At 59.7% G+C, this 15,161-nt stretch overlaps 2 protein-coding genes across 7 annotated transcripts; both read left to right on the top strand.

The window, feature by feature from the left end:
* The first annotated feature begins 132 nt into the window (after positions 1-132).
* LOC129704917 (hyaluronidase-like) lies at positions 133-6,480 on the top strand. The gene is made up of 4 exons (XM_055648327.1): positions 133-1,119; positions 1,600-1,689; positions 5,517-5,607; positions 5,858-6,480. Exons 1-4 carry the CDS (start codon positions 157-159, stop codon positions 6,478-6,480), a joined length of 1,767 nt encoding a protein of 588 aa, XP_055504302.1. The 5' UTR covers positions 133-156.
* Positions 6,481-9,370: 2,890 nt separating this feature from the next.
* LOC129704639 (hyaluronidase-2-like) lies at positions 9,371-14,066 on the top strand. 6 transcript variants are annotated; one of them, XM_055647897.1, is made up of 5 exons: positions 9,371-9,531; positions 10,546-10,644; positions 11,165-12,131; positions 12,752-12,841; positions 13,541-14,066. In XM_055647897.1, exons 3-5 carry the CDS (start codon positions 11,205-11,207, stop codon positions 13,922-13,924), a joined length of 1,401 nt encoding a protein of 466 aa, XP_055503872.1. In that variant the 5' UTR covers positions 9,371-9,531; positions 10,546-10,644; positions 11,165-11,204; the 3' UTR covers positions 13,925-14,066. The 6 variants fall into 6 exon arrangements, with proteins under 6 accessions (XP_055503872.1, XP_055503873.1, XP_055503871.1 ...); XM_055647898.1 differs by lacking the exon at positions 10,546-10,644 and having other exon boundaries at positions 9,371-9,665; XM_055647896.1 differs by lacking the exon at positions 10,546-10,644.
* Positions 14,067-15,161: the final 1,095 nt, after the last annotated feature.

Raw genomic sequence — 15,161 nt, forward strand, 5'->3', positions numbered from 1 at the left:
TGGTATTTTTTTCATTCGTCTACCTGGTGTCCACGGGTATGTCATGATTGTACTCATGTCTGGTATTATTTGGCAATATCACGTATCAACATTGTTGGCTGTGGTGGACGTGACATAACTAACAAGGTGGCCAGGGCGCAGCTTGTCCAGTGACCGATGGCCTGGACGTGGTGTGACCGAGGGCGGCTGCCCGCACCCTACCCCGTCTATGCCGCCGTCTGTTTGTTGTCGCTCACCTCCGTGGGCCGGGGCCTATCCCGCAAACCGGCCATCCCGCCGCTAGTGAAAGGGCAGCCCTTCCAGGTCTACTGGAACGTGCCCACGTCGCGCTGCAGCACCCACAGAGGCGTCGACCTGCACTTGGGCGACTTTGGTATTGTAACCAATAGAAATGAGATGTTTATTGGAGAGAAACTCACGATATTTTATTCTACGCGGTTGGGAATTTATCCAACTTATCATAGTGGGGATCCCGAAAATGGGGGGCTCCCCCAGAACATGAGCTTGAAGGACCACCTGCGACAGGCCAGGGTAGACATCGACAACGTTTTAGCCACGGACTACCAGGGGTTGGCGGTGATAGACTGGGAGGATTGGCGCCCCCTGTACGCAAGGAACTGGGGCTCCAAGAGAGTCTACCAGACAAAATCACAGGAGCTTGTCCGGGGGAGGAACCCCGAATGGAACCAAACCCATATCGAAGCTGAAGCTAAGAAGGAGTTTGACAAGGCGGCTAAAATGTACATGATGTCTTCCCTGAGGCTGGGCCAGTCGATGCGACCGAAGGCCTACTGGGGATTTTACCTCTTCCCGGATTGCTACAACTACCACTTCAGGGAAGAGTTCCCCACGTACGACGGCCACTGCCCAGACATCGAGATCAAGCGTAACAATGAGCTGACGTGGATGTGGACTCAGAGCTCTGCCCTCTTCCCGTCCGTCTACCTAGAGGAGAAGATCAAGTCGGAGCGCGGTCAGCGCGGCAAACTCTACGCCAGATACCGGATACGGGAAGCCGTGCGTGTGGCTTTGCTGACCAAAGGGAAATATACTCCGCCCATCTTCCTCTACTGCCGCTCCCACTTCATCGACAGCAAAACCCTCACGCCCCTCAATGAGGTGAGTAGAGGCCGTGCACCTGGTCATCATTCCCTTGCAATTCCATAGCCGCTGGTTCCCCCGCCCGCTCTGACGGTCACTGAGCGGAAACTTTGACTGTGTCTCCCCCACCCTCCCAACAGTTGCACCACCTACATCCAACCCGGGCATCTCGCTCTCCTTCTCTCTCCCCCTTCCTCTCTTTCCTTCTCCCCCTCTCCCTCTTCACCCCTCTCCATCCTCCGCTCCCTCCCTCCCTCCCTCTCCCTCTCTCTCTTTCTCTCCAGTCGTCTTGGTGTGGAGCAGCGCTTGAATCGTCGCGGTGTGGAAAACCGGTGCTGGGACAAGGGATTCATACGGGTCAGCATGGCCATGATAGTCCGAATGGCGTCAGGTCCCGCTCCGGCCGCTGCTGACCCCACCCCGGGGTAAGCGGGGCCTTTGGGTCGTGGAGATTCGACCCGCAGCCGCCACCTGCTCCAACTTGCGGTTCGTTTGCAGATTGATCTGGTCCGCACTCTGGGCGAGAGCGCAGCGATGGGGGTGAGTGGAGCCATTCTGTGGGGGTCCATCGACTTCTCCAGAACCACGGTAAGCGCTCCCTTACTACCCCCCCCCCCCCCTCTCCCACATTGCGACGCTCCCTCAGTACAGCGTAACTCGCCGCCGGGACCAGAGGGGGCTGTGGGCCAGGGCTCGGGAGGGGTGTGGGGTTGGGGGGGGGGGGGGGGGGGGAGACGGATGCCGAGGTTTCGCGGGTGATGCGGCGGTTAACTCTCCTGGTGCGCTCGGTGTTGCCAGGAAAACTGCCAGGCCGTGAAGGACCAGGTGCATAATGTGCTGGGGCCGTACATCCTGAACCTGACCGCGAGTGTACGGTTCTGCAGCCGGATGCTGTGCTCCAACCACGGCCGCTGCTACCGCCGCAACGCCGACGAGGATGTTTTCCTGCACTTGAACAGCAAGTCGTTCCACATCGTGAAGCGCAAACGGCGCACGCGACAAAGTTTACATCAAGGGCCGGCCCAGTCTGTCGGACAAGAGGAATTACAAAGCCCACTTCCAGTGTCAGTGTTACCGGGGCTGGAACGGCACCCGATGCACCCGGTACAAAAAGCCCATCGACTCGTGCCGAGTCGAGACCTCCCCGCTCACACTTGTCCTCGTCCTGCTCCTGAGCCTTCTCCTCATATGATGGATGTAGTTCCTGTCCAAAATAAAAACAATATCCTGAAACTCTCCCTGTTCAATTCACTTCTGTGTGTTTGGTCTTGTGACACAGAGGCTCACTCATAACACAGATCTGGCCCATCGGCCCACCGTCTCCACCTACCACACTTGTCAACACCAATCCCACCCACCCGCACTGTGACTCCTCTGCCTTCACCACTCAAGAACGCGCAGAGGCTCCTGAAATGTAGGTGTTGCGGGGCAAGTGGATTAGTGTGGGATTGATACAGATTCGTCCGGGTCCAAGTTCTGGCCAGATTGTTGCATCCTCCCCCTCACCCCGGCTCCGCAGCGCCCGGCCTCCGCCGCCTCTCCGGATGAAGCGAGAGACGGGCGCGGGTCGCGGGTGAGCGGAGCCGGGTGCCGGGAGTTGGCGGCTCGGCGGAGACAGGCCGCCACCGCCGCAGCCCAGGGTGAGTGCAGGGAAATCGAGGTCGGGGCTGCGGCCTAGTGTCCGGCCGAATTCCACAAATTCATAGCGTCAGAAGGCAGTGGAGGCCGATTCATTGGATAGGAGGCAGCACCCGCTCCACAATAATTCAATGCAGGTACCTCGCTAGAGTTAGTTCTCAGCCCCCCCTACTATATTCCCTGTTCACTCACGACAGTGCGGCCAAATTCAGCTCTAACTCCATCTACAAGTTTGCAGCCGACACCACTGTGGTGGGTAGACACAAAATGCTGGAGTAACTCAGCGGGTGAGGCAGCATCTATGGAGAGAAGGAATTGGCGACGTTTCGGGTCGAGACCCTTCTTCACCTGATCATGAACAAAGATGAGACGGAGTTCAAGAAGGAAACGTAGAACTTAGTGACACGGTATCAGGACATCAACCTCCCCCACGATGTCAGCGAGAGAAAGGAGCTAGTTATTGACCATGGGGAACTTGTCCCCGTCAGCACCAATGGTGACGTAGTGGAGATGGTCGAGAGCTTCAAGTTCCCATGTGTAAACATCACCAACAATCTGCCCAGGGACAACCACATTGAGGCTACGGCCACGAAAGCACATCAACGCCTCTACTTCCTCGGGAGACCAAGGAGGTTCGGCACGTCTCCAACGTCCCTTCCCAACGTCAACAGGTGCATCGTATCGGGATGCATCACAGCTCGGTTTGGGAGCAGCTCTGCCCAAGACCACAAGAAATCACAGCGAATTGTGGATGTAGCCCAGTCCGTCACACAGACCCGACTCCCCACCAGCGACTCCATCTACGCTTCACGCTGCCTCGGGAAAGCAGCCAACATCATCAAGGACCACTCACACCCCGGTCATTCCCTCTTCTCCCATTTGGTAGAAGATGCAGAAGCTTGAAAACACGCACAACCACATTCAGGAGCAGCCTCTTACCCGCTGTTATCACACACTTGAATAGGGCTCACATAAACTACCAATGTTTTTTGAATCTTCCAATCTTCCTCATTCCGACTGTTGCACTTTATTCTCTGCACTTTGCACCTGTAACATTATTTTCTGCACCCTGGTATTTTTCTCTTTGCGCTACCTGGTGTCCACGGGTATGTCATGATTGTACTCAGGTCTGGTATTATTTGACCATATCACGTATCAACATTGTTGGCTGTGGTGGACGTGACATAACTAACAAGGTGGCCAGGGCGCAGCTTGTCCAGTGACCGATGGCCTGGACGTGGTGTGACCCAGGGCGGCTGCCCGCATCCTACCCCATCTATGCCGCTCTCTGTTTGCTGTCGCTCACCTCCGTGGGCCAGGGCATTTTCCGCAAACCGGTCATGCCCCCGCTGGTGGAAGGGCAGCCCTTCCAGGTCTACTGGAACGTGCCCACGTCGCGCTGCAGCACCCACAGACGCGTCAACCTGCACTTGAACGACTTTGGTATTATAACCAATAGAAATGAGAGGTTTATTGGAGAGATAATCACGGTATTTTATTCTGAGCGGTTGGGGCATTATCCTTCTTATTACGACGAGGATCCCGAAAATGGGGGGCTCCCCCAGAACATGAGCCTGAAGGAACACCTGCGTCAGGCCAGGGTAGACATCCACAACTACCTATCCAAGGACTACGCGGGGATGGCGGTGATAGAGTGGGTGGATTGGCGCCCCCTGTACGCAAGGAACACGGGCGACAGGAAAGTCTACCAGACAAAATCAATGGAGCTTGTCCGGGGGAGGAACCCCCGATGGAATCAAAGCCAGGTCGAAGCTGAAGCTAAGAGGGATTTTGACCAGGCGGCTAGAATCTACATGAGCTCTTCCCTGAGGCTGGGCCAGTCGATGCGACCGAAGGCCTACTGGGGATTCGCACTCTTCCCGGATTGCTACAACGGCAACTACGGGGAAGAGTTCCCCACGTACGACGGCCACTGCCCAGATATCGAGATCAAGCGCAACAATGAGCTGACGTGGATGTGGACTCAGAGCTCTGCCCTCTTCCCGTCCGTCTACCTGGAGGAGGCACTCCATTCGGAGCGCGGCAAACTCTACGCCAGATACCGGATAAAGGAAGCCATACGTGTGGCTTTGCTGACCAAAGAGGAATACGCTCCGCCCGTTTACATCTACTGCCGCTCCCACTACATAAACAGCAGAACCCTCACGCCCCTCAAGGAGGTGAGTAGAGGCCGTGCACCTGGCCAGCGTTCCCTTGCAACTCCATAGCCGCTGCCCCCCCCCCCCCCCCCCCCCGTCCGCTCTGATGGTCATTGAGCGGAAACGTTGATTACCCCCCCCCCCCTCACAGTTGTAGAGAGTAATGTCGTCCACCGTCCCTCCCTCCCTCCCTCCGTCCCTCCCTCCCTTTCCCCCCCTCTCCTCCTTCTCCCCACTCTCCATCCCTCTCCATCTCCCCCTCTCCCTCTCCCTCTCCCCTCTCTCCCTCCCTCTCCCCCTCTCCATCTCCCCATCTCTCCCTCTCTCTCTCTCTCTCTCGTCGAGTCGGCCTCGTGAGGAGCATGTTTCCGTGCATGTTCGTGTCTCTAACTGCGTGGGTCAACATCTGTATCACAGTCCCCACTGGCCACTGAGTCCACATCTGGCTACCTCAGACAGCAGGACCGTGATGGTCCGAATGGCGTCAGGTCCCGCTCCGGCCGTTGCTGACCCCCCCCCCCCCCCCCCCCCCCCCCCCCCCCGGGGTAAGCGGAGCCGATGGGGCGGGGAGATCCGACCCGCAGCCGCCACCTGCTCCAACTTGCAGTTCGTTTGCAGATTGATCTGGTCCGCACTCTGGGCGAGAGCGCAGCGATGGGGGCGAGCGGAGCCATTCTGTGGGGGGTCCATCGACTTCTCCCAAAACAAGGTAAGCGCTCCCTCACTGCCCCTCCCACAGTGCGGCGCTCCCTCACTGCCCCTCCCTCAGTGCGGCGCTCCCTCAGTACATCGTAACTCGACGTCGGGAGGGGGGGGGGGGGGGGGGGGGGCTGTGGGCCTGGGCTCGGGGGGGGTGTGGGGGGGGGGGGGGGGGGGGGGGGGAGGGGGGGGGGAGTGGGATGCCGAGGTTTCGCGGATGGTGCGGCGGATAACTGTCCTGCTGCGCTCGTTGTTGGCAGGCAAGCTGCCAGGCCGTGCACAAACAAGTGCAGAATGTGTTGGGGCCGTACATCCTGAACCTGACGGCGGCCGTGCGGAGCTGCAGCTTAACACTGTGCGCCAACCACGGCCGCTGCTTTCGCCGCAACGCCGAGGAGGATGTGTTCCTGCACTTGAACAGCAAGTCGTTCCGCATCCTGAAGCGCAGCAAGGCGGGCGGCGGCAAGGTTTACATCAAGGGCCGGGCGAGTCTGTTGGACAAGAGGGATTACAAATCCCACTTCCAGTGTCAGTGTTACCGGGGCTGGAACGGCGTCCGATGCAGCCGCTACAGAAAGCCCTCCGCGTCCTGTCGAGCCGAGACCTCCCCGCTCACACTTGTCCTCGTCCTGCTCCTGAGCCTTCTCCTCATATGAAGGCTGTACTTCCTGTCGAAAATAAAGACAATTTCCTGAAACTCACCCTGTTGACTGTTGTTCACGCGTGTTTGGTCTTGTGGCACAGAGGCTCACTCACAGCACAGATCTGGCCTTTCGGCCCACCATCTCCACCTGTCACACTTGTCAACACTGATCCCACCCACCCGCACTGTGACTCCTCTGCCTTCACCACTCAAGAACGCGCAGAGGCTCCTGAAATGTAGGTGTTGCGGGGCAAATGGATTAGGGTGGGGTTGATGCAGGGCTGTGGGAGAGAGCGGGCAGTGGGATTAGTGTTGGATTGTTACGGGGCTGTGGGAGAGAGCGGGCAGTGGGATTAGTGTTGGATTGTTACGGGGCTGTGGGAGAGAGCGGGCAGTGGGATTAGCGTGGGTTAATGCAGGGGTGTGGGAGAGAGCGGGCAGTGGGATTAGCGTGGGGTTAATGCAGGGCTGTGGGAGAGAGCGGGCAGTGGGATTAGTGTGGGATTGTTACGGGGCTGTGGGAGAGAGCGGGCAGTGGGATTAGCGTGGGGTTAATGCGGGGCTGTGGGAGAGAGCGGGCAGTGGGATTAGTGTGGGATTGCTACAGTGCTGTGGATAGAGACGACACGAATTGAGGGTCTCTCAAGGTGCTGCTGTGCCGTACGTTCCGATAATATTGGCACAAAGCGCCCAGTGAAGAGCCGGGATGACCGAGGTGATGAGGGGGTTTCAGGGTGCTGCAAGACGTGGGAGGGTGGGACTTCCTGACACTGGGGATGTTTGGGTGGGTTGAGATGGACCCGCTGTGCGGCTGCCGCGTGGACCAGCAGCAGCTCTGCAGGTCTTGGCCGGACACCGTCATCAACGATGCCGACACTTCACCCAAACTACTCAGCGTCTACAGGTGTACGGTAGGGAGCACACTGACTGGTTGCATCACAGCCTGGCTCAGTAACTTGAACGCCCAGGAATGAAGGATACTACAGAGAGTGGTGGACGCTGCCCGGTCCATCACTGGTACTGACTTCCCCACCATCGAAGGGATCTACGGGAGGCGCTACCCCCTCTACAGGAACTGTACATTGGAAGTTGCAACTCTAGAGCCAATAAAATCATGGGAGACCCTGTTCCAGCCCTGCAACGGACTGTTCCAGCTGCCACGGTCAGGCAAACGCCTCCGTGCCCATGCTGTGACAACGATAAGGTTGAGAAGGAGTTTCTTCCCAGAAGCCATTAGGACTGTAAACTCCTACCTCACCAGGGACTAACTTTACTGTACCACTCTACTGCTTTTTTCTTAATTGCTGTTTTTTTTCCTTTTTCCTTCCTCCCACAATATGTAATATGTAAAAGAATATGTGATTCTGTTCCATTCTGGTTGTTGTTTGTTTGTTTTTTTGCACAATACGTGAGCATTGCCACTTTTCATTTCCCTGCACATCTCGTATGTGTATGTGGCGAATAAACGTGACTTGCCTCAAAAAGGCAGCCAGCATCATCACAGACCCACACCACGCTGTCCACACTCAACTAATCGGATAGAAGGTACAGGAGCCTGAAAACCGTGACCTCCAGGTTCATGAACAGCTTCTTCCTAGCAACCACCAGGCACTTTGAAACAGAAACATAGAAAATAGGTGCAGGAGTAGGCCATTCGGCCCTTCGAGCCTGCACCGCCATTCAATATGATCATGGCTGATCATCCAACTCAGTACCGTGTACCTGCCTTCTCTCCATACCCCCTGATCCCTTTAGCCACAAGGGCCACATCTAACTCCCTCTTAAATATAGCAAATGAACTGGCCTCAACTACCTTCTGTGGCAGAGAATTCCACAGATTCACCATTCTCTGTGTAAAAAAAGATTTTCTCATGTCGGTCCTAAAAGACTTCCCCCTTATCCTTAAACATCACACGCCGCAGCACTCGTGAGTAAGACAAGGCAGCGCCTTTACCACCTCAGGCAATTGAGGAAATTCAGAGTGTCTCCGAGGATCCTCCAGTGCTTCTACTCAGGGGCTGTGGAAAGCATCTTGACTTGACTTGTTCTGGACTTCCCCAACATCGGGAATAATCTTCCTGCATCTAGCCTGTCCAACCCCTTAAGAATTTTGTACGTTTCTATAAGATCCCCCCTCAATCTTCTGAATTCTAGCGAGTACAAGCCGAGTCTATCCAGTCTTTCTTCATATGAAAGTCCTGCCATCCCAGGAATCAGTCTGGTGAACCTTCTCTGTACTCCCTCTATGGCAAGAATGTCTTTCCTCAGATTAGGAGACCAAAACTGTACGCAATACTCCAGGTGTGGTCTCACCAAGACCCTGTACGACTGGTTGCACCACGCATTATTTATTAATTTCTGGCATTACTGATTATTATATTTGTATCGGTGTGTTGTGTTCACTCGCTTGTTAAGTCAGGGAAGCAAGATTGGCATTGTTCCGTTGGCGGTGCAGACGAGATTTCAACGGTCCCGACTGCAACGCCGCCTCTCCGGAGCTTGCGCTGACCAGCAGCCGTTCGTCACCATCAGCTGCTGCCGGCCCACGCTTCCTCTTCGCCGGGGTGGGGACACTGGCCTTTCCTTCCTGTCCTTTGTGCTCAGGCTGAGGCAGGCGAGCGCGATCGAGTCGTCAAATTTAAAAATTCCTCCGGGTCCAAGTTCTGGCCAAACAGTTGCATCTTGGGGTGGAGCTGGTGCAGAGAGAGGTAGTGAGAGAGAGACGGTGGAGATAGATAGTGAGAGACAGATAGATAGATAGATAGTGAGGGAGAGATAGACAGAGGACTAGAGACAATGCTACAACCCACCCCAAATATCCCTGTGGTCACAGTGAAGTGCGGATACTCACCCACCCCGAATATCCCTCATCCCTCGCCATTCCCTACCCTCTTCTCCTAAACACCCCCCCCACCCTCCACCCGCTATCCCCTAAACACCCCCCCCCCCACCCCCCCACCCGCTATCCCCTAAACACCCCCCCTCCCCCCACCCCCCCTCCCCCCACCCTCCACCCGCTATCCCCTCCCCCTCACTCCTCAACCCCCCGTCCTCGAGTCAGTACAGTGAGGGAGCGCCGCACAGTGGGGGGGGGGGGGGGGGTCGGTGCTGAGGGAGCGGCTCACGGTCTGTGCCGGAGGCGGGGTTTAACGTGACCGGCGGCGCTCCTCCCCCTTCCCCCTCTCCCCGGCTCAGCAGCGCCCGGCCTCCGCCGCCTCTCCAGATGAAGCGAGAGACGGGCGCGGGTCGCGGGTGAGCGGAGACAGGCCGCCGCCGCCGCCGCAGCCCAGGGTGAGTGCAGAGAAATCGAGGTCGGGGCTGCGGCCTGGTGCCCGGCCGAGCCCGGGGCGGGTCCACGTGACTTCCTCCGGCCACGGGATCTTGTGCTGGCCACTCGGCCCTTTTGTGTGCGGCTGGCCGTGGGGGTGAGTCGGCGGGGGTGGAGGAGCTCCGGGGGAGGATATCTGTCGGCCGCGGCCTGAGATCGGCCGAATGCCGGCGGATCGACCAGCGGCTGCGGGGGAAGGTCGGCCGGAGCCCGGCCAGAGGCGACAGGAGGTGGGGGTGACAGGACGGGGCGACAGGAGGGGGGGAGTAAGGGACGCGGGGGACCTTCAGTCTCAGCTCCCTGGATTACCAGACTCGAGGCAGACACGGAGTGCTCGAGTAACTCAGTGGGTCAGGCAGCTTCTCTGGAGAAAATGGATAGCTGACGTTTCGGGCCGCGACCTTGTACACTGATTGTTGTTGGGGCGGGGTGGGAAGAAACCTGGGAGAAAGCGGGGTGGTGGGAGGGAGGGAATGAGAAGGAGCGAGAAAGAGAGAGAGAGAGAGAGAGAGAGAGAGAGGCAGACAGACAGACGCACACACACACACAGTGCTGGAGTAACTCAGCGGGTCAGGCAGCATCTCTGGAGAACATGGATAGCTGACATTGTCAGCTGACTTCTTCAGACTGAAGTCAGGTTCAGAATTTTCGCCCTCTCCTCCTCACTCTCCATCCACCCGGGAGAGCACTCTCATCCCCGCAGAGCCCCCCCCCCCCCCCCGTCCCTCACCACCGCCCTGACCTCCATTTACTTATCACATCCCCGGTCTCCCTTGAGTCCTGAGCCGCAGCCGCCCATCCGCCCGCTGCAATTCGCTGGCTGGCGATAAGCGCTTCCATGCCGCTGTGTCTTGCTCCACTTCCGCAGACGCTGCGCTTTCCTGTTGGGATTTGGTGCCTCGCGGAGGGTATTTTTGTCAAAAGTTTCACAGATTGTCTTTAAACGCCGGACGTTTGCTGCCCGCTCACTTCACCAGGTACCCGCTCCGTGAGCCGAGAAATCCCGGAACAGTGTCTGAGGGGCTGGAACGGAGAGTCCCCGCGGCCTGAAAGCCCCCCTCACCCCTCACCCTGGGGTAGGAATCGAGGGCAGTGCCGGGAGGAAAGTTTGTGGGAGAGGGAGTGAGATTGGGTGGAGAAGGGGGAGAGAGACTCAGGGAATCAAGGAGGGGCGATGGGAGAGGAGGCGAGAGACGGGTGGGCGAGAGTCTGGGGGGGGGGGGGGGGAGAGAAGGTGGGGATGAGGTTTGGGAGACGGAGGTGGGAGGCAGGGTGGGCGCGGGGAGAGAGCGACAGGTGGAGAAGGGTGGGAAATGGAGGGAAGAAGAGGGGCGGGAGAAGGGAGAGGAACTGGGGATGGAGAGGAGGAGTAGGGGCAATGCGGGAGCCGTTGTGTGGATAGGGCAAATTAACTGGGTGCGAAGGAGGGGACGAGAGGGTGTGTGGAGGTGGGAGTAGGAGAAGGGAGCCGGGTGCGGGAGAGGGGTTGGGGAGCGCGGGAGGGAGGAGGAAGACGGTGGGTTGCGGGGCCCAGGCGGAATGAGCAGGGCTGAGCTCCGAGCCTTCAGTGACCGGGCTGCCGTTGTTGTGTTGCAGGGCGCGGAGCGGATCAGGCGGAGAGGCGGCTGTGATCGCCATGGGTCAGCGGACTGCTCGCCTTGCCCGGACAGCCACCTGCGTCGTGGCCCTGTGGGCCGTTGCGGCCGGCAGCGCCCGGGAGCTGCGGCAGACGACGGCTTTCGCGGGGCAGCCGTTCATCACCGTGTGGAACGCGCCGACGCACGACTGCGACCGGTACTCGGTGCCGCTCGACCTCAGCCTCTTCGACATGGTGGCCTCGCCCAACGAGGGTTTCTACGACCAGCAACTGACCATCTTCTACAAGGATCGGCTGGGCCAGTACCCGCACTACGCGGACGGCGGCCCGGTGCACGGCGGGGTCCCGCAGAACGCCAGCCTCCACCTGCATCTGGCGCAACTCGAGCGCGACGTGCAGCGCTACATGCGGTCGCGGGAGCGCGCAGGGCTAGCAGTGATTGACTGGGAGGAATGGCGGCCGCTATGGATCCGTAACTGGCAGGGGAAGCAGGTGTACCGGGACCGCTCGCTGGCGCTGGTGCAGGAGCACCACTCGGACTGGGATGCTGCACAGCGAGCTCGCCAGGCTCAGTTTGAGTTCGAGCAGGCGGCGCGGAAGTTCATGATCAGCACCCTGCAGAGAGCGCGCAATAAGCGGCCCCGCAGCCTCTGGGGCTTCTACCTCTTCCCGGACTGTTACAACCACGGCTACGCGGGCGGCGCCGGCAACTATACCGGCCACTGCCCCGACGTGGAGGTGTCGCGGAACGACCTGCTGGCGTGGCTGTGGGCCGGTAGCACCGCTCTCTACCCCTCCATCTACCTGGCGAGCTCCCTTCGCGGTACGCCTGCCGCCCGCAGCTTCGTGCGGTCCCGGTTGCGGGAGGCGCTGCGGGTGGCGCGCGAACACGGCCGCGAAGGGGCGCTCCCCGTCTTCGTGTACTCGCGTCCCAGCTACAGCCACACCACCGAGCTACTGACACAGGTGAGACGGGCCTGGGGCACCCAACTCCCGGCACCCACCGCCCGGGCACCCATCGCCCGGGCACCCATCACCCGGGCACCCGTCACCCGGGCACCCATCACCCGGGCACCCATCACCCGGGCACCCATCACCCATCACCCGTCACCCGGGCACCCATCACCCGGGCACCCATCACCCGGGCACCCATCACCCGGGCACCCATCACCCGGGCACCCATCACCCATCACCCGTCACCCGGGCACCCATCACCCGGGCTCCCATCGCACCGGGCACCCGTCACCCGGGCACCCATCTCCCACGCACCCATCACCCGTCACCCGGGCACCTATCACCCACGCACCCATCACCCACGCACCCATCACCCGGACACCCAGCACCCGGGCACCCATCGCCCGGGCACCCATCACCCGGGCACCCATCACCCGGGACACCCATCACCCGGGCAGTCATCACTCGGGGCACTCAACGCAGGGCGAAGGGGTGGTGCGGAATGTGGGGGGTAAACGAAAGTGTGGGGGAGGGGATGAGGCTGGGAGAGGGTGGGGAGGGGATAGTGTAAGTGGGGGGGTTTGTAGAGGGGAGCGTTCTCTGACCCACTCCTTCCTTCCTTCTGTGAGCAGCAAGACCTGGTCACCACGGTGGGGGAAACGGCCGCGCTGGGAGCCGCCGGCATCATCTTCTGGGGCGACACAGATTACAGCAACAGTGCGGTGAGAGTCAACACCCCTAAACCCCTCCTTCCACATCTCCCCCATCCTACCCCAACCCCCAACCCCCCTCCTCCTCACATCCCTTCCGCCACATCCACTGCACCCCTCCCCCACCCATGACCTAACCCCTTCCTCCCCCACCCATGACCTCTCCCCAAACCCCTTTCCACCTCCCATCCGCCGCCTCCATATCCACCTCCCCTTCCCAGAATGGCGGATGGTTTGGGGACAGAGATGGTGTTCGTGTCGGGGTGGTTCAGGGATGATGATGTGGGTCACGGTCAGGTCGGGGTTGGAGAGTCCGGCTGGGTCGCGGGTCGCGTGATGGGGGGGGGGGGGGGGGGGGGGGGGGGGGGGGGGGGCAGTCAGATGTCAAGATGGATTTGGGATCATGGTCGGGTTGGTGGTCGAGGGTTTGTTTGGGATCAGAGGTTGGTTGATTGAGGTTGGTGTGGGGGTAGAGGTCGGTTGGGGCTAGTGGTCAGGGTAGATTTGGGGTCAGGGGTCGGGTTGGGGTTAGATGTTAGGGTCGGGAGTCGGTTCAGTGTCGGGAGCCAGGTTGTTATTGAGGTCAGTTTGAGGGAGGGGGTCGGGTTGGGGTCAGGGGACAGATCGGGGTCAGGGGACAGATCGGGGTTAGAGGTCGGATCGGGGTCAGGGGTCGGGCTTCCATGGTCAACTCCGACCTCTGTGCCGCAGGAGCGCTGCCGGATGATGAGCGATTACCTGTCCGGGGACTTGGGCCGTTACCTGCTGAACGTCACCTCGGCGACCCGGCAGTGCAGCCGCTTCCTGTGCGCGGGCAACGGGCGCTGCGAGCGGAGGAACAGCGAGGCCGACACCTACCTACACCTGAGCCCCTACAGCTTCCGCATCGAGGCGGCGCCGGGCCCGGGAGGCGGGCTGCGGGTGACCGGCGTCCTCTCGCAGAGCGACAAGGCCGCGCTACAGCTGGACTTCCAGTGCCGCTGTTTCCATGGCTGGAGGGGCCAGCGCTGCGACGTGGGGACGAGCGGCGGCTCTCTCACCCTGCCCTCCGCCCTAGCCCCCATCATCGCCCTCCTGCTCTCGCTCGCAATGTAGAAGCGAGGACGCAGGCCCTCCCCCCTCTCACCCACCCACTCCCCTAGCACCCTCTCCCCGTCCTCTCCCCTCCCCCACCCCCCTCCATTCCCCTCCCACCCTCGCCACTACCCTCTCACCCTTTCCCCACCCTCACCTTCCTCCGGCCCCTTCTCTCCCCCCCTGGCCCTTTTCCATCCCCTCTCGCCATCTCCCTCTGACACCCCTCCCCACTCCCCTCCTGCCCCCTCCTGCTCTCCTTTCACTCCCCTCTGCCCCCTCTCTGTCCCCCCCGCCCCCCCCCCCCCCCCCGATCCGATCGAACCTCGTGTCAAGGACAGTATTTAAATATATTTGCAGCCAAAGATTACCGTGAAGTATCAGCGCCCGGCTGTGGATCTGTGGTCTAGGAGCATTGCTGCCCGGTGTCACGAGAGCCCGCGTTCCCCGGGGCACGCCCGCTCTCCCAAGAGCTGGCGCGGTGGATTGTCAATTATTGTCAGTCAGTAAAGGTCGTTTCCTGGCGCCAAAGACACCGGGCTCGGTTATCGAGACCTGGCGGCGAAAAGGCGGCCGTTGCTGGGGACGGTCGCGGCTCGGAGTCGGTGGGGAGCGGGGTGCGGCTCCCGGTCTGACAATGAACAGCGTTCAACACGGCCACTGGTGTCAATGTCCGCCAGAGGAAGGTGTACAGCCGGGTACAATAACAGTATTATAAATGTATTTGGCCGCATAGATACGAGAGAGGGAGACGGACATGGTGGAATAAATGGGACTAGAGCAGATAGGCAGCGGGGTCAGCAGGGGTGAGGTGGACCGAATGGCTCGTTTCAGTCTGTACCATTCTGACCGTCTCGCTCTGAATCAGACGTAAACCATAGGAAGCAGCGAGCGGAGTAATTCAGTGGGTCAGGCAGCGTCTGTGGAGGGAATGGACAGGAGGCGTTTGGGGTCGGGACCCTTCTCCAGACTGCAAGCCCCTCGCTCATTCCCATCCAATCTCATCTCACTGCATCTGAGCTTTACGAGCGACTTCTTAAATTCGTGACAAAAAGTGCTGGAGTAACTCAGCCGGTCAGGCAGCATCTCTGGAGAACATGGATAGGCGACCCTCCTTCAGTCTCGGATCCTGGCCCGAAACGTCACCTGCCCGACACGCGGAGTTTCTCCAGCATTTTGTGTCCCTTTGTGCATTAACCAGCATCTGCACTTGTTTGTTTCCACTTCTTCAATTCTGGAACCTGCTCTTCGAGAAGAT

The sequence above is a fragment of the Leucoraja erinacea genome, chromosome 16 (genome assembly GCF_028641065.1).
Source record: "Leucoraja erinacea ecotype New England chromosome 16, Leri_hhj_1, whole genome shotgun sequence".
NCBI classification, from domain to species: domain Eukaryota; kingdom Metazoa; phylum Chordata; class Chondrichthyes; order Rajiformes; family Rajidae; genus Leucoraja; species Leucoraja erinaceus.